The 22,877-nt window shown below is 40.7% G+C and overlaps 1 protein-coding gene across 5 annotated transcripts in view; it reads left to right on the forward strand.

The window, feature by feature from the left end:
• The window catches only part of LOC109409995 (diuretic hormone receptor), a 206,979-nt gene that overhangs the window by 84,901 nt on the left and 99,201 nt on the right, over positions 1 to 22,877 (forward strand). For 2 of the 5 annotated variants that reach the window (XM_062853834.1, XM_019683524.3), the window contains exon 2: positions 10,806 to 11,313. In XM_062853834.1, coding sequence (XP_062709818.1) covers positions 11,022 to 11,313 — 292 coding nt within the window. In that variant the 5' untranslated portion in view covers positions 10,806 to 11,021. Of the gene's footprint in view, positions 1 to 10,425; positions 11,314 to 22,877 lie in introns of those variants that run through there. The other 3 variants (XR_002130100.3, XR_002130099.3, XM_019683525.3) reach the window with 3 other exon arrangements.

The following is a 22,877-nucleotide window of genomic DNA, read 5'->3' on the forward strand; positions in this document are numbered from 1 at the left end:
ACGCAGTACATAGTTAGCACGTTAAAGGCTGGGTATGCTGCGCAATTCAGATCCCATTGTGATCCACTAGCCTGTGCCCAGCGACTCCTATCCCTCCCTTCTCGCGGTACCGGCCGGAAACTATGAGCAACCTTAGGGAAGATCGGGTAACCAACCCCGGTGGGAACTTTGATCATAGGCTGACGACAGGGAAGGAGGGGATTTGCTTCGGCAAACCTGAGCGTCTGTTCTCCAGGAGGAGCGGCTCACAACAGCGTCTGATCCCCATATTAGGGGCGGCTGATCTACGTCCGAGTGCCAGGGAAGGACTCTAAGCTCAACTGTGCACTATGGTTCTCCGGAAAGTAGGGGGTTGGTGTCAGGCCCTACGAACGGCTGGCTCAAAACCATTATAACGGAAAATCAGCAACAGAATAATACGAACGGAGACCAACGGCAACGACCCCAGCAAAAGACAAAGAGAACTGCCGATCTCTCAACTTCATTGGAAGCACCCGCATACTCGCCGATCTACTGAAGGACCGCGGGTTCGGCATCAAAGCGCTGCAAGAGGTGTGTTGGAGAGGATCCATGGTGCGAACGTTTAGAGGTAATCATACCATCTACAGCTTTCATCGTGATGGGTGATATGCAGAGGCGCGTGATAGGTTGGTGGCCGATCGACGAAAGAATGTGCAGGTTGAGGATCAATGGCCGATTCTTCAACTTCAGCATAATAAACGTGCACAGCCCACACTCCGGAAATACTGATGATGACAAGGACTCATTTTACGCACAGCTCGAACGCGAGTACGATCGCTGCCCAAGCCACGACGTCAAGATCATCATACACGGTCAGAAAATTCACACAAAACTGAGCTAAACTGGAACAGCTCAAAAAATGAGTAAATTGCATTTCCAGCGATAGCGCTGGCTCAAGTGCGAAAATCTCATCATTTTAAGCCGTATTATATTCTTGATGATGTGAAGAATATTATACGGCTTAAACCAGTTGAATTTTTGCACTTGGGCCAGCGCTATCGCTGGAAATGCAATTTACTCATTTTTTAAGCTGTTCCAGTTAAGCTCAGTTAGTTTTGTGTGAATCTTACTCATTTAAGAGTTACTTTTTCTTAGCGCGTAGGAGATTTAAACGCTCAGGTAAGCCAGGAGGAGGAATTCAGACCGACGATTGGTAAGTTCAGCGCCCACCAGCAGACGAACGAAAACGGCCTACGACTCATTGATTTCGCCGCCTCCAAAAATATGGCCATACGTAGCACTTTTTTCCAACACAGTCTCCCTTATCGTTACACCTGGAGTTCACCACAGCAGACGGAATCTCAAATCGACCACGTTCTGATTGACGCACGGCACTTCTCCGGCATTATCGACGTCAGGACCTATCGTGGCGCCAATGTCGACTCCGACCACTATCTGGTGATGGTCAAACTGTGCCCAAAACTCTCCGTCCTCAACAATGTACCGGCGACCGCCACGGTACAAACGAGAGCGACTGAAACAACCGGATGGCCCCTCTAGAGGACTGCTGGAGTTCAGTGAAAGCAGCCATCAACGACGCAGCCGAGAGGACCATCGGATACGTGGAACAGAATCGACGGAACGAATGGTTCGACGAAGAGTGCAGAACGGTTTTGGAGGAGAAGAACGCAGCGAGGGCGGTAATGCTGCAGCAAGGGACTCGACAGAACGTGGAACGTTACAAACAGAAGCGGAAACAGCAGACCCGCCTCTTTGGGGAGAAAAAGCGCCGCCTGAAAGAAGCGGAGTGTGAAGAAATGGAACTGCTGTGCCGTTCCCAAGAAACACGGAAGTTCTATCAGAAGCTCAACGCATCCTGCAACGGCTTCGTGCCGCGAGCCGAAATATGCAGGGATAAAGACGGAGGCCTCTTGACGGACGGACGTGAGGTGAGCGAAAGGTGGAAGCAGCACTTCGATCAGCACCTGAACGGCGTGGAGAACGTAGGCACGGGAGCCCACGGCAACGGAGGAAACGACGACGCCAGTGCAGCGGAGGACGGAAATGAACCAACTTCCACGCTGAGGGAAGTTAAGGATGCCATTCGCCAGCTCAAAACTAACAAAGCAGCTGGTAAGGATGGTATCGCAGCTGAACTCATCAAGATGGGCCCGGAAAATTTGGCAGCCTGTCTGCATCGGCTGGTAGTCAAGATCTGGGAAACCGAACAGCTACCGGAGGAGTGGAAGGAAGGGGTAATCTGCCCCATTCATAAGAAAGGCGACCATTTGGAATGTGAGAACTTCAGGGCGATCACTATTTTGAATGCTGCCTACAAAGTGCTATCCCATATCATCTTCTGTCGTCTGTCACCTAAAACGAATGAGTTCGAGGGAAGTTATCAAGCCGGCTTCATCGACGGCCAGTCGACAACGGACCAGATCTTTACCGTACGACAAATCCTCCAGAATGCCGTGAATACCAGGTCCCAACGCATCACCTGTTCATCGACTTCAAAGCGGCATACGACAGTATCGACCGCGCAGAGCTATGGAGAATCATGGACGAAAACGGCTTTCCTGGGAAGCTGACAAGACTGATTAAAGCAACGATGGACGGTGTGCAAAAATGCGTAAGGGTTTCGGGTGAACTATCCAGTTCTTTCGAATCTCGCCGGGGACTGAGACAAGGTGATGGACTCTCAAGCCTACTCTTCAACATCGCTATGGAAGGTGTGATGCGACGAGCCGGGCTCAACAGCCGGGGAACGATTTTCACAAAATCCGGTCAATTTGTGTGCTTTGCGGACGACATGGAAATTATTGCCAGAACATTTGGAACGGTGTCAGAGCTGTACACCCGCCTGAAACGCGAAGCAGCAAAGGTCGGACTGGTGGTGAATGCCTCAAAAACAAAGTACATGCTGGCTGGTAGGTGGAACCGAAAACGACCGGATCCGTCTGGGTAGTAATGTTACGATAGACGGGGATACTTTCGAGGTGGTGGAGGAATTCGTCTATCTCGGATACTTACTGACGGCTGACAACAACGTGAGCCGTGAAATACGAAGGCACATCATCAGCGGAAGTCGGGCCTACTACGGGCTCCAGAAGAAAATGCGGTCGAAAAAGATTCACCCACGCACCAAATGCACCATGTACAAAACGCTAATAAGACCGGTGGTCCTCTACGGGCACGAGACATGGACGATGCTCGAGGAGGACCTGCAAGCACTCGGAGTTTTCGAGCGACGCGTGCTAAGGACGATCTTCGGTGGTGTGCAGGAGAACGGTGTGTGGCGGAGAAGAATGAACCACGAGCTCGCTGCACTTTACGGCGAACCCAGCATCCAGAAGGTGGCGAAAGCCGGAAGGATACGGTGGGCAGGGCATGTTGCAAGAATGCCGGACAACAACCCTGCAAAGCTGATGTTTGCAACTGATCCGGTTGGCACAAGAAGGCGTAGAGCGCAGAGAGTATGATGGGCGGACCAGGTGGAGCGTGACCTGGCGAGCATTGGGCGCGACCGAGGACGGAGAACGGCAGCCACAAACCGAGTATTGTGGCGTACTATTGTTGATTATGTCTTGTCTTAAATGGCCGGGGTTCTGCTAAACCGAACTAAGCGCCAAAAACTTTATTCCGAGATAATTAGGCTTAAAGTTCAACCACTCACAAATAAACAACAGCTAAGATTATTTGAAACTTTTCCACACACATGTAACTTACAAGCCTTTATTAATCATCAGAGACGAAGAATACATGTAAATTATTTGAAATCATTGATATAATTACAATTAATTTTTCAGTACTTCGCACTCAGTTCACTCTGGCTGAACAAAAACATTGGAATATGGTTTATAGTACAGTGTGGCTGACTGTGTTTCTTTGTTTCATAGAAAACCATTCGGATTGTGAAAAAAAAACTCGATTTTTCATCGTCCATGAAGTTGAAATCGATATCACTCACAATTCTTTACATGAATCAGAGAGAACGCGTTTATTATGGTAGCATGGAGGTCTTAAAATAGTTTGAAATATTTATGAACGGCGGAAGCCCTCCCAGCTCAGCCCTTCCCACCTATGTTTTTTTATAGGCGGTGCATGTGCAGGCACAGAGCAAGAGTGATTATGTAAAATGATGTCTTTGCATGTTCTGAGGTCCTGAGATGTGAAAATGAAGCAATTTGTGTACATCAAATTTATACTGGTCGAAGAAAACCATGAAAATGATCTGCCAAAGTGAACTAAGACAAAAAAAAAATTCGAAAACATCAAAGAGATTCGAACTTGGGTCCTTTAAGTGATAACCAAGCACGTTACCTCTAGGTCATTTTACTTAGCTGAAGGTCGGTCGTTAAGTCTGAATCAAGTTATAAACATTCTTCTCTAGCATGGTTTTCGTGGAAACGCCATTTTTCGATCAGCCAAAGCGAACCAAGTGTTTGATTTTTTTTCAAGCTTTATTATTCTTATTAGCCTTGTTGTTCAATGACGGCTTCTGTGTTAAATTATCAGTATGAGGTGTGTCGACATAACGCAGGTATTTAAAACCAGTTGATTTTTGTATTGTTCTAAAATGCAGTGGATTTGTCATTTATCCAAATCACATTGAGCCAGACCGAACGCTCAATGTGATTTGGATAAATGACGATCAGCACCATCGAAAAATAATTGTATCCTCCAACATCCGTATTCCTAATAACGTGTTCAATTCTCCCACAGATTGTTACTATGAGTCGGTTGGAAGTTAGAAATTTGACGGCGATGAAGAGAACTTGAAATGTTCTTCATCTGGACCAACACTAAAACATTTCACTGATTCTATGGAATGGTTTACAGTTCACTCTGGTTGGATGCAATTTTATTTTTTGTATGTTCTGCCAAACAGAAATTTTCAATTTACTCCACGAAGAGCTGTCAGAATTACTGCATTTTTACATGGAAGGAGGATCATCAGTTTCTTCATCCAATGGTAAAGAAAACTCAATTTTTCAAAAAATTGTCTTTGGTTCGGTTTAGCAGAACCCCGACCAAATGTGATGTTGAACAAATAAATGTATGTATGTAGGGTACTGAAACTTCCCCGAGAGGGTGCAGAAAATTTCCCCAAGACGGTATCGAGAGGGTTACAGAAATTCCCCCGAGCAGGTAAAGAAAATCCTCCGAGAGGGTACTAAAACTTTCCCCGAGAGCGGAACTGAAATTCTCCCGAGAGGGTAACTGCATAAGCAGCACACTTGTTACAGAAGAGTCAAACAAAAGAAATTAAAAAAAACCCAGATTAATCCACCTAGTGGTGATAGTGCCTTTCTCGTCGAATATGTACTCAAGAGCCATAAACCAAAGTGTTCCTGAATTCTGAGAATACCGAGAAATAACACCGTTCAACACTAAATTTTGTTATGGGATGAAAAAAAAATAACAAGGGTTTGGGACCCCAGAAGTGTCATAGTGAAAGAATTTTTGAAAAATATTGGACCGGGCCTTCACAGTTTAAGACCGAAGTTTGTATGGAGAACTTGGGGTGTTCAATTGATATGCGCGTTAGAACGGGCTGTGCATATATTAAGGCGTGAGACAATAACGAAACAAACCTGAATACCGAAAACGCCCAAATATATGCACCATACGTTCTTATGCGCGTATCAATTGAACACCCCAAGTTCTCCATACAACCTTCGGTCTTGAACTTATTTCATTTTTCAAAAATTCTTTCACTATGGCACTTCTGGGGTCCCAAACTTCTGTTATTTTTTTCTTATCCCATAACACCAAATTTTGTGAAATTTTGTCGAGCAGTGTTATTAATGTATTTGATAAAAAAAAATACACAAACAATGAACAATTCCGCTTAACTCATCGGATTTGGTAATAAATTTTCCAGAGGACTCTAATTTAAAATTTAAAAATTTATTGGTTAAGGGGGATTAGAGGCATTATGGACACCCTAAGCAAATGAGTACGTTAGGCCTGTATGACAGAGGAAACCTTAACATATTATCAGTTGGCTTACAACTTTAGTTGGTTTCCTGCGTATTTCAATCATTTATAGCAGGTAGAATGTATTTATTGTGAAGAAATAATGAATGGTAAATCGTGTGTTTTTAGGGCTGGCAGAGAAGTTACGGGGAAAATGGACACCCATCGGGGCATAATGGACACCCCTGCATATTTTATGCCATTTCTTTGATTACATCGATCAGTTAAGTAAGTTGCCCACGGAGATCGATACCACAGATTAAATACTCCATCTTAGACGAGTTTACATAACATCAAAGTAAATTAAATAAACTTTAGGCTAAAATAATCCAATTGTTTTTTTTTCAAACACTCTTAAGCGCCTAACAGTATGCAGTGCGCGTACATTCATTCGTAATTGCCAGTGTTCATTCGCCCCAAATCGACTACAATATTAAAATTTCTATTTTGAGTAAATTCTAATCACAAATAAAATACTTTATCCATTGCTAAATCTACGTATACATGCAGATAAGGTGGCAATTTACTTGTTTTATGGTGGACACACTCAAACACTCGTAATACCTTATTTGCTGCTGCGTTGAAATTATAAGAACTTCACCATTTGGAAAACATATTTCAATTTCAAAGATATTTAGGTTATTTTGGAGGCATATGAATGGTACTTTTGGAAAAATAGAACGATGACTTGTTCCTTTATACTTATGCATTAAAAGTTTAGCATAAAAGTCAACGGTTTCGATAAAAATAGGGGTGTCCATTTCGCCCCGGGTGTCCATTATGCCTCGATCTCCCCTATTTATTTGTGCCCTTCCTCAAAATGATGAATTCCGAATAAAATTTCCAAGGGGGACCCCTCATGACTTAAGAGAAAATCGAAATTTGTGTCAGCCTTATTCAGAAAAGCAACATTATAAAAGCAACATTATTATATCAAAGCCATAATCGAATTTGGAAACTTATTGATGGCTCATATTCCGAAGTTATGAATTATGTTAAACATATAAGCAGAGCTGAAAAATATCAAACCTCTCAGTTGACTGCTTGACATACTTCACTAGCACTGGATGTCGATCATTATCAAGATGTTTCGGCAAATTTTTTTCTGCACACTTTAGCCTATATTTTATTATCATTGATTATAAGATTTATGTAAAATTTGACAAAAAAAGTGCAAGCTAGTGAAATTTCTCATAATAAATCCCATTTAAATTTCAACCGTGTTACAGAGCGCGAGGGCTTAACCAGTTGCATCAAAATTGCGCGTAGTAATTTCAACCACAAAAGGGGATTGATGCTATAAAATTTAAATTTTCTAATACAACGTTGATTCATCCTGCTGTATAATTACGTCTCAGGAATCTGAAATGGTGTGATTTGACAAGATCGATTTAATTTTTATTAAGATTTTGTTTTTTTTACGCATATTTATCGCTTGCATTGATTTTGTTCACCTTCGTAATTTCAGCGATGCATCCAATCCTGATTCTACAACACTGCTGGTAATCTTATGTGTGGTCAGAGACTATTTTCTTGCTGCCCGTTTATCTGGTTATCCAACATTTTTGCTGATTTGATGTTTCATGTGCATGGGTTTGCATGGCACTTTTTTAACTGGCCACTTCCGGCGGGACACCTGGAACCGGTTCCGAAACGCAACCGGTTCAGATATGTTATTTGTGGAATGATTGGTAATTATCGGTGACAAATATCGAAAACAACTTGTTAAGCGTTACGCGTTTCGACCTACTATTCTTCGGTCATCGTCAGATGCATTCAGTTGGGTTCACCTCTTCAACTTCGTCAGTTTATTATACATAAGCGGTTCAGATATGGTCTGAAACTATTTTCCTGCTAACCATTCATCTGGTTATCGATCAAGCAGCTATTTGGTGCGTCACGTGCATAGGTTTGGTTCAGTTTTTTAATTGGTCACTTCCGACGGGATACCTGGAACCGGTTCCGGAACACAACCGGTTCAAATACGGTATGAAACTATTTTCCTGCTAACCATTCATCTGGTTATAGAAAAAGCCACTCTTTGATGTGTCGCATGCATGAGTTTGGTTCACTGTTTTAATTGGTCACTTCCGGCGGGACACCTGGAACCGGTATCGGAACACAACCGGTTCAGATACAGTATGAAACTATTTTCCTGCTTACCGTTCATCTGGTTATCGAAAAAGCAGCTCTTTGATGCGTCGCATGCATGGGTTTGGTTCAATTTTTTTATTGGCCATATCCGGCAGGACACCCGGAACCGGTTCCGGAACACTACCGGTTCAAATATGATCTGAAACTACTTTCCTGCTCACCATTCAACTGGCTATCGAAAAAGCCGCTCTTTGATGTGTCGCATGCATGGGTTATGTTCACTTTTACATTTGGCCACTTCCGGCAGGACACCCGGAACCGGTTCCGGAACACTACCGGTTCAGAAATAGTCTGAGATTATTTTCCTACTTCCCGTTCATCAGATAATCGAAAATGCCGTGGTTTGATGGGTCGCATGCATGGGTTTGTTGCGTTTTCATATCTGGCCCCTTCCTGGGGTACCGATCCGGAACACCTAAATGGCCATTACTCCGGAATGGCTGGACCGATCCGAACCATTTTCAATAGGAAACAATGGGACCAGATTCCGCGTCGAATGAACCGTCGGTCGTTAAAATCGGTTGATGTTTACTATCTAAAAATGAGGTGACCTTTTTTGTACACATACACACACACACACATACATACACACACACACACACACACACACATACATACACACAGACATCATCTCAACTCGTCGAGCTGAGTCGATTGGTATATAACACTTGACCCCTCCGGGGGCTCTATCAATTTTTCGTTTTTGGAGTGAACATATAGCCTTTCGGTACACCTTGGTGTACGAGAAAGGCAAAAAACATTTTTTTTATCTGTATTAACGAGATTTTTAGCCCTAGACTAGTTTATCTCGAGACCCACGCTTTACTTCCCTTCTGAAGGAAGAATTCACATTTTGTGAGTTTATCGGGAGTGGGATTCGATCCCAGGTCCTCGGCGTGATAGTCAAGTGTTCTAACCATCACACCAGGTCCGCTCAAAAAAAAAAAAAAACATTTGAAAAAATCGGTTAAAAAAGTTTAGACCTTATCAGAAGCCAGTCTAGATAAACTTTGAAGAAACTAAGTATGCAAAGTGGCTTTTTAGTCAAGGTCTATACTCTCAGAAAGTTTCATTGTATTCTGAGAGGGTGCTGCCAACTCCGAATACGATTTGGGGTGAAATTCGTCATGTAACAGTGGAAAGGACCTGGTGTGATGGTTTAAGTCCGTGAGACTATCATGCAGAGGACCTGGGATTGAACAATTTTGACATAATCATGAAAATGTGGGTTCTTCATTCGGAAGGTAAGTAAAGTCATGGGTGCCGAGATAAACATAATTGTCATACAGAAAATGTCTCTTTTAATGGATGACCTATTCGAGAAGTATGTACCTAGATATTCTTGGTGCGATCTTTAAGCGAATTTCTGGAGATTTGCGTACGTACGTTGCTTCTTGCTAGACCAACCAATTATTATTTGTTACATTTACAATTAGCAACATTCCCATAAAATCTCAAAAAACTAAATTCATGTTCTCATGAATAAAGAAAAACTTGATTTTCAATGGCGCTAACTCGTGTCCGTCCAGGCGACTGCCATGGACGGCTGAAGAGAGTTTCATCCTTCTGTTCGATGAAAATTGCGTTCGAAGAAAGTTTCACGCGGAAAAGCTATTGACACTGGTCGTCGTCGTCCGTCCATGCTCGTCATCATCGCATCAAAACGTCACGCGTCGCCGTCGTCGTTGCCACCGCCACCGGGTCGAGGATCCATGGAAACAGCACGAGAGCGTCGCTGCCCCGGGACAACCGGGACAACTGCCGGGTCATGGGGTGGCGTGGCGTGCAGTGTGAAGAGGAGGAACAAAACGCGTAGAATTTCGTTTTCCTAGGTCTACCGCGCGGTGGCGAGGCGATACAGTTACGGTTCGATTCAGTTACGATTGGAACAGAAACGCGATTGGACATCTCTGATTTGGGATCGCGAGCGAAGTGAGCGTCGACGAGGAGCCGTGCCGCCCGCCATCGTCGGTTCGGTCGGTGAGCGCGATTGTGTGTTTATGTTATTGGTTAGTTTCCGCGCGCAGATGGAGGAAGATTGAGTTGTTGATCAACGTTTCCATTGAAGGCTGTGACGAGATTAAGCTGGGAACAGGCGGTGTATCATCGAGCTGTGGCGAAATCTTTTTGTATCGAGTTTAAATGCAAATCTTGAAAAAGTTCTTTGCATTGAAGAACAACAGGAGTACATTGATTTATTTGTTTCAAATGTAGTTTTGGAAATATGTCATAGTGATTCCATAATATTCGTGAACACATTCATGAATAAGCATCAGCAGCTGATAGAAGATCTTTTGGATTGGAATTATTTAATTTGTCCATTTTACAAGGCATGAAGTATCCTAAAAAGAAGAAAATTTGATTCGAAGTAAACAATTGTGAAAGTGCTTATTGAAGACCAACTTTATGAAACTAGAAAAAATAAGGCCAAGAAAAACAGAAAAAAATGTGAAAAGAGCAAGAAGAAAATATAGATGGAGAAGAAAATTATGTTAACGAATAAAGAAGAAGCATACGTGGATATAACTAGAAAAAGTTGAAAATATCACACTATGATAAAAAGAATGAAAAAAAAAAACTTGCTGAGAAAATATGCATATCGAAATGATTAGTTTCAATGGATCACAAGAGGCGTCTCTTTTTTCTATCAAAAGTTTCTAATGTTAACCAATTTTTGATACACCACCTAGTATGATTTGTTGCTTTAGGCAGAGATGAATAATAAGTGCAAACGTAAAAGTTCTTCTAAACAAAATATGTGTTTACCAAGCCGGATGAGGCAAGCCACATTAAAATAAACGCCCGAAGCGAAAAGATAGTGAAATGCAACGCAACTGAGGAAGAGTGCGAAACAAGTGATTAGTAGTGATAAGAAGAATTGCTTCAATCAGCGCTGCGGGGTGCAAAGTATCCTCCAGGCAAGAATGAACGACTCAACGTCACCGTCATCGATGGAATCGCTGCTGGCCCTAATGGGTGGCGATTTTCCTGGTTTTGCTGCCGTCGCCGCCGGTAGTGGTGATGGTTTTCCGCCGCAGCTGGTAGTGAACGAAACGCTGCGGGATTTGTGCCACCAGCAGAACGATACCCTGTTTCTGGAGCTGTCGTGTCCACCGTTGTTCGATACGATATCGTGCTGGCCAAGGACACCGCCGGCCACAACGGCCGTGCTGCCGTGCTTTTCCGAGTTCAAGGGAGTGCAGTACGATGCGACACGTGAGTAGAGTATTATTTGTTTAAGTTTAAACATTTAAGTAAATCAAAAATTATTCTGTTTTGGCACAATTTTGCTTACACTTTTTTGTACACTGGAACCTCTTTTTATGCACATGGCTGGGACTGCATAAATGAAAAATGCGCATAAATTAGAAAAGGCATAAAAAGAGGGAAATTTATACATAAATTAAGTTTAGGCTTCAATTAGAGAATATAGTTCGCGAGAACAGGTCTTGCTCCTGGGCAGTTGAGGTGGGGCTAAGGGGGTTTCTAGAAAGTTCCCAGAGAGCCCAAAAAGGGGGTTCCAAGGGGCTTCAGGGGCGTTTTAAGGGGTTGTTTCTGGGGATTTGAGGAGCCTTTCAATTGTGTTCTGTCAAGATTTTTTGGTGTTTTAATGAGATTACGGGGAATTCTGGGGTTTTTCAATAGTATTAAGTGGGTTTCAGGGGCGTTCCAAGTGGCTTTAGGGATCTTTGGAGCCTTTAAAGAGCGTTGTAAGAGATTTGCGGGGCATTTTAAAGTATTTCAGAGTCTGCTCTGAAACTTCCTGAAATGCCTCAAAAATCCCCCTGAAACCCCCCCGGGAATTCCATGTAACGCACCTAAGAGACTTCGAAACCCCTGCAAAATCCTCCGTAACGCTTCCGTAACGCCTTTGAATCCCCCGAAATTTCTTTGAAATGTCTTGAAATGCCTCCAAAATCCCCCTTAAACCTCCTCGGACCCCATGTAACGAACCTGAGAGGCCCCAAAACCCCCGAAAACTTCTCCATAACGCTTCCGTAATGCCTCTGAATCCCACCGAAAAATTGTAAGTTGAATCGAACCACCACAGAACAGGAGCTCCGCCTCTCTGTGGTGCGCAATAAATAGTACCTGGAGTCGAAGTAGTAGTTCGTTCTTCCTCGAGTCCCCCGGGAGAATTATATCACAACCTGGGGCCTTAATCAACCGCTGGACGAAACATTGGTAAAAGTCCTGAAATGCCTCCAACATCCACCTTAGACCCTTCTCGGACCCTATGTAACGCACCTGAGGGGATCCAAAACCTCCGAAAACTTCTCCGTAATGCCTTTTAATCCCGCAGAAAATGCTCTGAAATGCTTTCAAAATCCCCCTTAAACCCCCTCGGACCCCATGTAACGCACCTGAGAGGCTCCGAACCTAACGAAAACTCTTCGTAACGCCTCTGAAGCACACCGAAAATGGCCTGAAACATCCTGAAATGCCTCAAAAAGCCCTCCTAAACCAAAACCCCTAAAAACGCCTCCGTAACGCCTCTCAAAGCAGCCTAAAATGCTGTGAGACTTCCTGAAATGACTCCGAAACCCCCTTAAGACCCACTCGGACCCCATGTTACGCACATGAGACCTTCGGAAACACCCAAAAACGAACCTGTAACCTTCCTTTGCTCTCTTCTGTACATCGGGAGCCCTACATAAACACCGAATTTTCACTGCAGGACTACAGGTCCACGGGTTCGGCATCAGCGTTGCAGGAGATTCCAACCCAAGTATCATTTTTAATAGAACAAAATAGTTTCTCAACACCATCATAAAACTAAACTAAAAGGTATTTGGTTTTATGCTGGTTTTCGAAAATTTCTTCAAGAGTAATTGGTCATCAACAGTTTACTTGGGAAGTAACAATTTGATTTCTGGTTGGTTGTGTTAGAATTAAATCACCAATTATAGTTCACTTATCGTTAGCTTTATACTGATATACTTCCAGTAAGCGCCAGTTTCCAACTTTGGCAGCGAGCGGTGGCGCCTTCATTTGACCAATTTCACCCCAAATCGTATTCGGATTATGGGATGGCAGCACCCTCTCAGACCTCAATGAAACATTCTGGATGTCACATATAGACCTTGACTAGATAGGCCAGGCTGTAGGGATAAACTTTTTACCGATTTTTTCAAATGTGTTTATTAAAAAAAATGACTAATCCTACAGAAAGGTTTTGTATACGTGATAATCGCAAAACAAGTCAAGTTTTAATTACAAAATATTGTCTGTCCATAAGCTATGTGTGGGGATACATAGTGTTTAACATTTCCCACGAGCTTCGAAAATTTTGGTATAACCATATTCACCACATTTGCAGTTCGCTGTTAAAATTTCAGCTCAATCGCTCATTACAGCACAAAGTTACAGCTTGTCAAAGTTGGCCATTTTGCATGGAAAACGGCTATCACTGCTATTTGACACAGTTGTACATTGAAAAAAGCATAAAAATAGGGAACATTGAAAAAAGCATAAAAATAGGGAAAAGCATAAAAATAGGGATCGTTTCGAGGCATTTAATGATTGTTTCAAGGGTGGTTTCAGGAGGCATTCCTCCTGAGGTGCGTTCAGACATTGCGTCAACGATTCCTCCAGGGATTTTTCGAAGAATTCTTCCAAGGGGAATTTGGGATTTCCTCCAGAGGATTCTCTACCCAAGTAACAATTTAAATTCCTTTAAGATTTGTTTATTTTTATGGAAGCTTTATCATAGCATGAAGAATTCATGAAACATTTATAGTTGTTTTTATAAAGAGAAAATAATCTCCGTTCGTATGCGGTTTTTAAGCTTTCTTCAAGTTAATTTTGAAAATTGCGCATAAAACAACTTGATTCCCTAAGGCATTTGATCTTATAATAAGTTTTAAGACGTAATTGAAGTTATTTTCAACACATAACATCAACAAACTTTATTAAAAGTTCATGCTTCGTTTATTCAAGTATAATTCATCTGAGAATAACTCAATAACTTTAAAAACTTCTTAAAGCTTTCAATTCTTGAGCTCGAGCCACTAGTCTGGAACAAGAACTAAAGGAATAATAAAATCTTATTAATTCAAATAATAAATTATGCAATAAATTGGCTTTTTTATGCAAATATAAACACTCAAACATTTTTGCTCACTGTTAATTTTGCCGTTTTGGTGCTCAAAAGTAATCATATCGTCGAAATATTCATTTTATAGCCAATCAAAAATGCGAGTAGCTTGCTGAGGTCGTCCAACCTTCAGCCAGATACTCACACAGGCCACAGCAGCTTGAATCGAAAATGAAATGGGTACTTACTGTGACTCTTCTCGTGCTTATGCTAAATAGTGTAATACTAGTAAGTTTTAGAAATGCACTTATTAAATAGACGAAACTATAATAGAATTGGCACTTCCTGAAGCAAAATGTACAGAAACAACTTTCTAGCTCCAAAACGGTAAACAAACAATTGTTAAAGGCGGTTACTCTTGAATAAAACGAATAAGTTTCATTTAAGACGAACAAATCTGCCTTAAGATCATCACTAGCAAAAACAATCTTCAATAAATGCTGTAGATTTCATGCAAGGCGACTTGGTTCCATCATTGTTTTGAGGTGGTTTGGATTAAAGGTAATAACAATTGTTGGCGGCTGCATGAGTTTTGTTCGCTTGGAACGGCAGCCATGTTTAGATAGAATTGAAAAAGTGGCGTAGCCTTTTGTTTTTATAGGAAATTTATGTCTTCGTATATTAATGAATGATATTATTTTTGAGACGCTTCGTTATTTTCGTATGTTTTGGGTGGCATATCAACGACAAAGTGGGTATGGCACGGAAAATTTTGATTCCCTGTCATCAATGATCTGTCAGGCAATTTTGAAGCATTAGCCATTTCAATTTGATGAAAATTAATTCGCAGTTCAATTAACATTTCATCCATGAAACAAAACTAGTTCGCATCTGCATAATGCTGAGGTAAAAGATTTCATTTATCATGCACTATTAGCATTTTTGAGAAAGACAGCTAAAAGATCAACATGCTTCAAGCTATTCTTGTTAAAGTTTTATGAAGTTCTTATAACCAATCATCAGTGTTAGGACATAAATACAACTAGTTTCAAAGCAGTCTTCAAAACCAGTCTTGAAGATCTCCTGAAGAGTGGGCCAGATTAGTCTTATAGTTTATACCTATTTTATCTCGGATTTGCAGAACAAAGAGCGTTATTGCTAAGTTTTATTATTCAATCTTAGAAATTACTTCAGGATTGCCACAAAAGTATAATTGTTCCTTGGGTAGGTATTCCTGCAGGAATGTATCTAGAAATTTCTTTGGGAATTCCATCACGGATTTCTCTAAGAATTCATCTAGGAATTGCTAGAGTTCTTCCAAAATTTCTATATATTTCCAGATTCCACCAAGAATTTCTTCAGGGATGCCTCCAGGACATCCTCCATTTATTCCTTCAGAAATGTCTCCAGGGATTCCTTCAAGAATTCCTCTAGCGATTACTCCAGCAATTCCTGCAGGTATACTTTCAGGGATTCCCCTAGAGTTTTTTTCATGGATTCCACCAGGAATTTCTCCAGGGATCCCACCAGAAATTTGTTCAGAAGTTCTTCTGGAGATTCCTCTAGGAATTGCTTTAGGTATTTCCCCCCAGGAATTCAAGGAATGTCAATTCATCCAGGTATGCTTTATGAAATCCCTCCAGGAATTCACAGGGTTTGCTCCAGGCATACTTGCTGAAATTCCTCTAAGATTTTTTTTAAGAATTCCTTCAAGGATTCCATTGTAGAGACCTTAAGAAATTGCTTTAGAGATTCTGCCTGGGATTCCTCCAGGAATTCTTTCAGAGATTCTTCTTGAAATTTCTTCAGTGATTCTTCAAGAAAATCCTCCATGAATTCCTACAGGTATGTCTCCAGGGGTTTCTCTAGCAATTTCTCCAGGATTTTTTTTAGCAATACATCCAGACAACTAAAAGTTTATCAATAATTCAGAGTTCTAGAAAAAAATATTAAAAAAACTATTCTAATAATTTGGGTTTTTATCCGCAATGATCAAACCAGAACCCCAGGAAATTGCTTCAAGAATTCCTCTCACGATTTCTTCAGAATTTTTTGCAGATACTTCTGCAAGGATGCAAGGATTTTTTTTCATAGCTTTCTTCTGTGATTCCAGCATGAATTGCTCCATAGAATTTTTCAAGAATTCCTCTATGGGTTTCACCAGACTCCTCCGGGAATACCTCCTGGGATATCTTTAGAGGTTCCTCCAGTGATTGTTCTAGTGCATTTTTCAAGGATTCCTCCAGGGATTCCCAAAGTAGTGTCAACAGAAATTCTTTTAGGTATTTCTGCAAGTGTTCTTTCAGAGATTTCTTCAAGGATTTCTCCATATATTTCTTCATGAATTCCACAAGAGATTGATCCAATAACTCAATCTGGAATAGTTCCAAGTATTTTAGCAGGAATATCTTCCAGAAACCCCAAAAAAAATTTACCTGAGATTAGCTTAAAATTAATTCAGGAGTTCCTTAAAACATTGTACAAAACATTATTTTGGGAGTCCATCCAAAGATTCCAACAATAATTCGTCTAAAAATTTTTGCAGACATGGATTCCTTAAATTTTGTTTTCCTACAGAAGTTCTTCAAGTATTGTTTTGTTTTTGTTGTGTATTTTAACTCTGAGCTAATTCTACACTTGAATCTTCCAGTAATTTGTTCAGAAAGCTTTCCTGGGATTTCCTAAGAAATTCATCATGCGATTGCTTCCGGGATTCCTCAAGAATTTCTCCAAGGATTCTTCCGGGAATATCTTCTGTGTTTCTATTAGGAACAACTCCAGGGATTATTTTGAAAATTCCTCCGAAAATCCCCCCTAGAACACTTTTTAGAATTCCTTCAGGAATTCTTTTGTTTTGGATTTTTTTTATCTGCATTAACGAGATTTTTGGCCCTAGGCTAGTTCATCTCGGGACCCACGCTTTACTGCCCTTCCGAAGGAAGAACTCACAATCCCCAGGGACTGTTAAGCGGGAATCCCTGGAATTACCTCTAGGATTCCTCCTGGGGTTTCTTCAGGAACTCCTGCAGGGATTACTTCATAAAATGCAAGGAGTTCCTCCATGAACTCTTCTTAGAATTCCTTCAGGATTTCTCCAAGGATTCCACTAGCAATTTCTTCCTGGGATTCCTCCACGAATTTTCCCCGAAAACTTCATCCAGGGTTTCCTCCAGAAATTCCTCCACGAATTCTTCTGTAAATTCCTCCAGGAGTATTTCTAGAGATTCCTCCGTTAATCCCTACAGTCATTTTTTTAGGATATCCTCCAGAGATTCCTCTAAAAAAAATTGCAGGGCTTAACTCGGGAATTCCTTCTGTGATTCTTTCTGGAACAATTAATTTTATAAATCCTCCAAAGATTCTCCCAAGAACTTTTCTTAGGATTCCTCCAGGAATTTCTCCTTGTATTTTTTAAGGAACTCCGCCAGGAATTGATTCAGTACTTCTCCATGAACTGTTCAGGGATTCCCTCATAATTTCCTCTTGAAATTGCTTCCGGGATTCCTTCTGGAGTTTCTTCAGGAAATCTTTTCTCCAGAATTCCATCGCAAATTCCTCAAAAGATTCATCCACAAATTTCTTCAGGAATTTTTCAATGGATTTCTCTGGGAATTCTTGCAGGGATTTGTCTAAAAAATCCTCAAGGAATTCAACTAGAGATTCCTCCAGAAATTCCACTAGAAATTCTTCTAGAGGTTTCTCCAGGACTTCCCCTGAAGATTCTTTCAGAAATTCCTACAGGCATTCCTCTAGGATATCATCCAGGGATCCTTCCAAGAATTCCTACAAGATTCATCCAGGGTTTTCACAATGCATTCCTTCAGGACTTTCTCCAGGCATTCCTCCAGAAACTCCTCCAGTAATTGCTTCCGGGATTCTTCCAAGAATTCCTGCAAAAAAAAATATTCAGGAATTCTTTAACGGATACCTCAAAAAAAAATCCAGATACTCCTACTGGAATTTCTCCAAATATTTCTCCATGAATTACTTCAGGGAATCCTCCAAGAATTCCACCAGGAATTCTACTAGGCATTCTTCCAGGAAATTTTCCAGGTATTCTTTCGGGAATTCTTCCTTATAATCTTGCAGATATTTCTCCAGGAAGTTCTTCAGCGATTCATCAAGGAATTCCAACATAAATTATATCGGAAATTCATCCAGCAATTTCTTCGGGAAATCCTTCAGGGATTCCTTCAGAAATTCTTCCAGAAATTTCTCTAGGAATACCTTCTGGAATTTTTTGAAGCATTCCCCAGAAGAATTCTCCAGATTTTCCTCCTGGAATTGCTCCAGGAGTTCCGCTAAAAATTCCTCCAGGAACTTTTTTAGGGATTTCCCACGGATTTCTCCACTAATTTCACCAAGGATTCCCCCAGGGATTCCTTCGTAAATTCCTTCGAAGTTTTCTCCAGAAATTCCTCAAGAAATTTCTCTAGAAATTCCTCCGGAAATTTCTCAGAGGATTTTTTCAGAAATTTCTTCCAGATTTCCTCTAGAGATTCCGCCAGAAATTCATCCAGTAATTGTTGCAAAAATTCCTCCAGGAATTTCTTCAATGATTCCTCCAGCAATTTCCAAAGAAATTTTTCAGAAATTCCTCCAGGATTTTATCCAAAAATTTATCAAGGAACTCCTCCAGTAATTCCTCCAGGAATTACTCCAAGAATTTCTTCAGGAATTCCTCCAGCAATTTCGCTCCTGGACATCCTCCAGAAATTATGCCAAGAATTTCTCCAGGAATTTTTCCAGAAAATCTTCTGAGGATTTTTACAGAAATCTTCTAAGGTTTTTTTTCCGAAATTCTTCCAGGAAACTCTTCAGGAATACCCTCAGGAACTTTCAGGGATTTCTCCAGGAATTTCTCCAGGGATTCCTCCACGAATTCCTCAAGGGATTCCTCCAGGAAATCCTACAGCAGTATCTCTAAGGATTCTTCCAGCGAATGGTCTTGGGATTTTTTTTTAGAAATTCTTCCTGGAAATTTCCTTAAGGAATTTTTCAGGGATTCCTCCGGGAATTCCTCCAGGAATTTCTATCAAGATTCCTCCAGGGACTTCTTCACAAATGTCTTCAAGGACTCTTTCAGGTATTCCTTCGAGGATTTCTCCATGAATTCCTTCATTAATTCCAGAAGAAATTCCTCCAGGATTTTCTCAAAGATTTTTTAAGATATAGATAAATAATAGAATAGAAATAGAAATCTCCCAAAATTCATCTACAAATTCATCCAGTAGCTCTTTCAAGAATTCCTGTAGCAATCCTCCAGGAAATCCATCATTGATTCCTCCAGAAATTCCCCCAAAGAATACCTCTAGGAGTGTTTCAGGCATACCTCCTGGATTTTATCCAGGAATTTCTCCGGGAACTCCTCCAGGAATTTTCCCAGGAATTTCTTGAGAAACTCCTCCAGGAGTTGCTCCTGGACATCCTTAAAAAAATTATGTGAGGAATTCCTTAAGGCATTTCTCCAAAATGTTTTTTCCTGAGATTCCATCAGGAATTGCTTCAGGCATTCCTCCAGAGATTTGTCCATGAATTTCTCCAGGGATTTTCCCAGGAAATCCTCCAGCAGTTCCTCTAAGGATTCTTCCAGGAAATTCTCCAGAAATACCTTCCAGAATTTTTCAGGGATTCCTTCAGGTATTCCCGCAGGAATTTCTCCAGAGGTTCCTCCAGAGATTTCTTCACAAATTTCTTCAAGGATTCCCCCAGAGATTCTTTCAGGAATTTCTTCGAGGATTTCTCCAGAAATGCCTCCAGAAATTCCGCTACAAATTCCTCCAGGAATTCTCAAGGGATTTTTTGTTTCAGATATAGAAAAATAACAGAAATTACCCAAATTTCCGCTGGAGATTCTTCTAGATATTCATCCAGTAATTCTTTCAAGAATTCCTCTAGAGATTCCTCGTGCAATTTCTACAGAAATATCTCTAGGAATTCCTTCATTCATTACTCGAGGATTTTATCCAGGAATTCCTCCTGAAAATGTCTCAGGAATTTCTTCCGGAATTCCCCCAAGAATTTCTCCAGGAATTGCTCCAGGTATCCTTTGGAAATTATGTCAGCAATTCGTCCAGGAATTTCTCCTCCAGGGATATCTTAAGAGATTCTTCCGGGAAATTATCCAGGAATGCTTTCATGCATTTTTCAAGGATTCCTCCAGGCATTCTTCCAGGAATTTCTCCAGAGATTCCTCCAGGAATTGCTTCAGGGATTCCTCCAGGGGTTTCTCCACGAATTTCTCCAGGGACATTCCCAGAGGTTCCTCCAGGGAATCCTCCAGAAATTCTTTTCAGGGGTTCTTCCAGAAAATCCTCCTGGAATTTCTCAAGGGATTTTTTTTCTGAAATTTCTCCAGCAATTCCTCCCAGAGTTGCGCTGGAGATTTTTCCAGGAATTCTTCAAGGGATTGTTCCAAGAATTCATCTAAGAAATTTCTCCAGGAATTCCCGCTGGGTTTCATCCAAGAATTCCTCATGGAATTACGCCAGGAATTTGTTCAGAAGTTTCACCAGGCATTCCTCCACGATTCTCTCTAGAATTTTGCCAGGAATTGCCTCACGGATTCCTTCAGGAGTTTCTCGAACAATTCCTCCAAGGATTCCTTCATAAGATTTCCTCTATGAATTCCTCAAGAGATTTCTTATGATTTTTTTCTAGGCATTCCTCGCAGAATTCCTCCAGGAATTTATCTAAAATTTTCTCAAAGGGATCCTCCAGAAATGAGAAAATCCTAGATAAATTTCTGGAGGATTCCTTTGAGAAAATTTTAGAGAAACTCCTGGAGGAATTCTGCGAGGAATGCCTAGAAAAAAGAAGTTTCACTAGGTATTCATCACATTTTAAAATATAATGTTATTATATTCCATTTCATCGTATTGCGTTTAGTTATAAAGGGTGCTATTCACTCTTTGTCCAGACGCCAAATATTTGACCTCTTTTGACAGATAAATGTTGGCAGGTTGTTTGGCTCTGTTTGTCCCTATTCGTTTTTCGAGAGTGACAAATATTTTTGTTTGCCAGGTACACTTTGGTCAAAATTTAACTGTCAAAAGTGGTCAAATATTTGGCATTGGTTAAAGAGTGTCATACTAGCTAAGCTAGAAGGTAGAAATTTGCTAAGGGAGCTTTCCAAACCCTGACCGAAAACCTGGCTACAACTTCCTTATTAGAACATCATATTGAATTTAGTTTCAAATTATACTTTTTTCCCGTATGAAATAAAAATCTACTACTAATGACTGTAATAGCAGAGTTAGGTTAGATAATACATATGTCACCATGTATTTCTTCTTCCACTTTTTGGGGTTACATCTAAACTGCACATCAGTTTAATTTTCTGTGATTTGCTGTGTAGAAGCGTTCACAATGTTTTTTTTTTTTGATAAATTGATCATTTTAAATAAATTTTCAACGAGTGGCAGGTGCGATATTTTATTCCCAAGTTTGCATTTCTGCTTTTCTTGTAATTGAATAGGTACTGACCCAAATTTATTTTTTTTCCTTCTTAGAAATTCCGTTTAACTTGATGAACTGCTCTCACACAGCCATCCGTTTCCATAAATATTCATTGATTTACCTTCGAAGCGTGTACTGTGATGATTCTATTACGTCTGACTTTCTGCCAAATACTCTAGGTATATATGTTACTGATTCAGGTTCTTTTTTGCACGTGGCAAAGGTCGTGAAAAGATGGGATTTTAATTTTGAGTGAATTTTCCGCTTGGTTTACTTTGAAGAAACCAGCAGGTTGCAATGTTATGTTCTTCTTGCCAGATCATTGAGCATTTGATTCTCAATTTGATGTACACACTTGGCTGGGCATGGTATTACAGCTTTAAGTCATAAACAGATAATAAACGTGTTTTGTGTATTCTTGCTGCTTAACGATTAATATTACTCACTAGAGTTAAGCTCATTTTCTAATCTAAACTGTCAATCTCATCCGCAAAATAAACCACATACTCATTTTAGTGAAATATGCCAAATTGAAAGGAAATAAAACTCAGTGGCTGGTGCAAACAGCCTGTGGAAACCTCCTTCTATTCAAATGGTTGGAAAAGCACCACACTCGCACTCGCACATATCAATTGTCATAAAGCTGAAAGCCACTTCGCCTAACCGCCCACTTTCCCATTCGCGAACTGTTTTGCTAGAGCCGGCGTTGTTGAACAGTTTCCTCACATTTGCTTGTAGGGGTAGGCGGGGCATAATGAGCAGCTTAAGCATTTTGCCATCAAATCCAGTAAATTAAGTGCAACCAATGGGTAATTTTAACGTTCAATCCTCATTTGAACCTTAACTGACAAAAGCTAATCGTTGAAATTCCGAATAAAGTTATAAATATTGTAGAATTTTATGTTTTTAAAAACGTATAAAATCACGAGTTGCGTTTTGGGGGTGGGGCATATTGAGCACCCTAGGTGGGGCAGGATGATCAATATCAGTTTTGTACACAATCAAATGCTAATTGACTATTCTTGTCAATGATAAAGCATACCGGCAACAATCAATGAGAATTTGAAGGGATAACGGGGCTTAATTTGTAGGGAACTGTGGGGCTCCAATGAGTATTCTATTGAGGAATTTTTAAACGGTGATAATATACAGATACTGAAATTTTCAAGCTTATAAATTGAAAATTACAGACAAAACCTTACTATATGCATCAAAACAGAGAAAACCAAAATCAAAATTTGTTTGTTGACGATGTTTACCATTTTCATTATTTTTTCACTAGTTG

Source organism: Aedes albopictus, chromosome 2, assembly GCF_035046485.1.
Source record: "Aedes albopictus strain Foshan chromosome 2, AalbF5, whole genome shotgun sequence".
NCBI classification, from domain to species: Eukaryota; Metazoa; Arthropoda; class Insecta; order Diptera; family Culicidae; genus Aedes; species Aedes albopictus.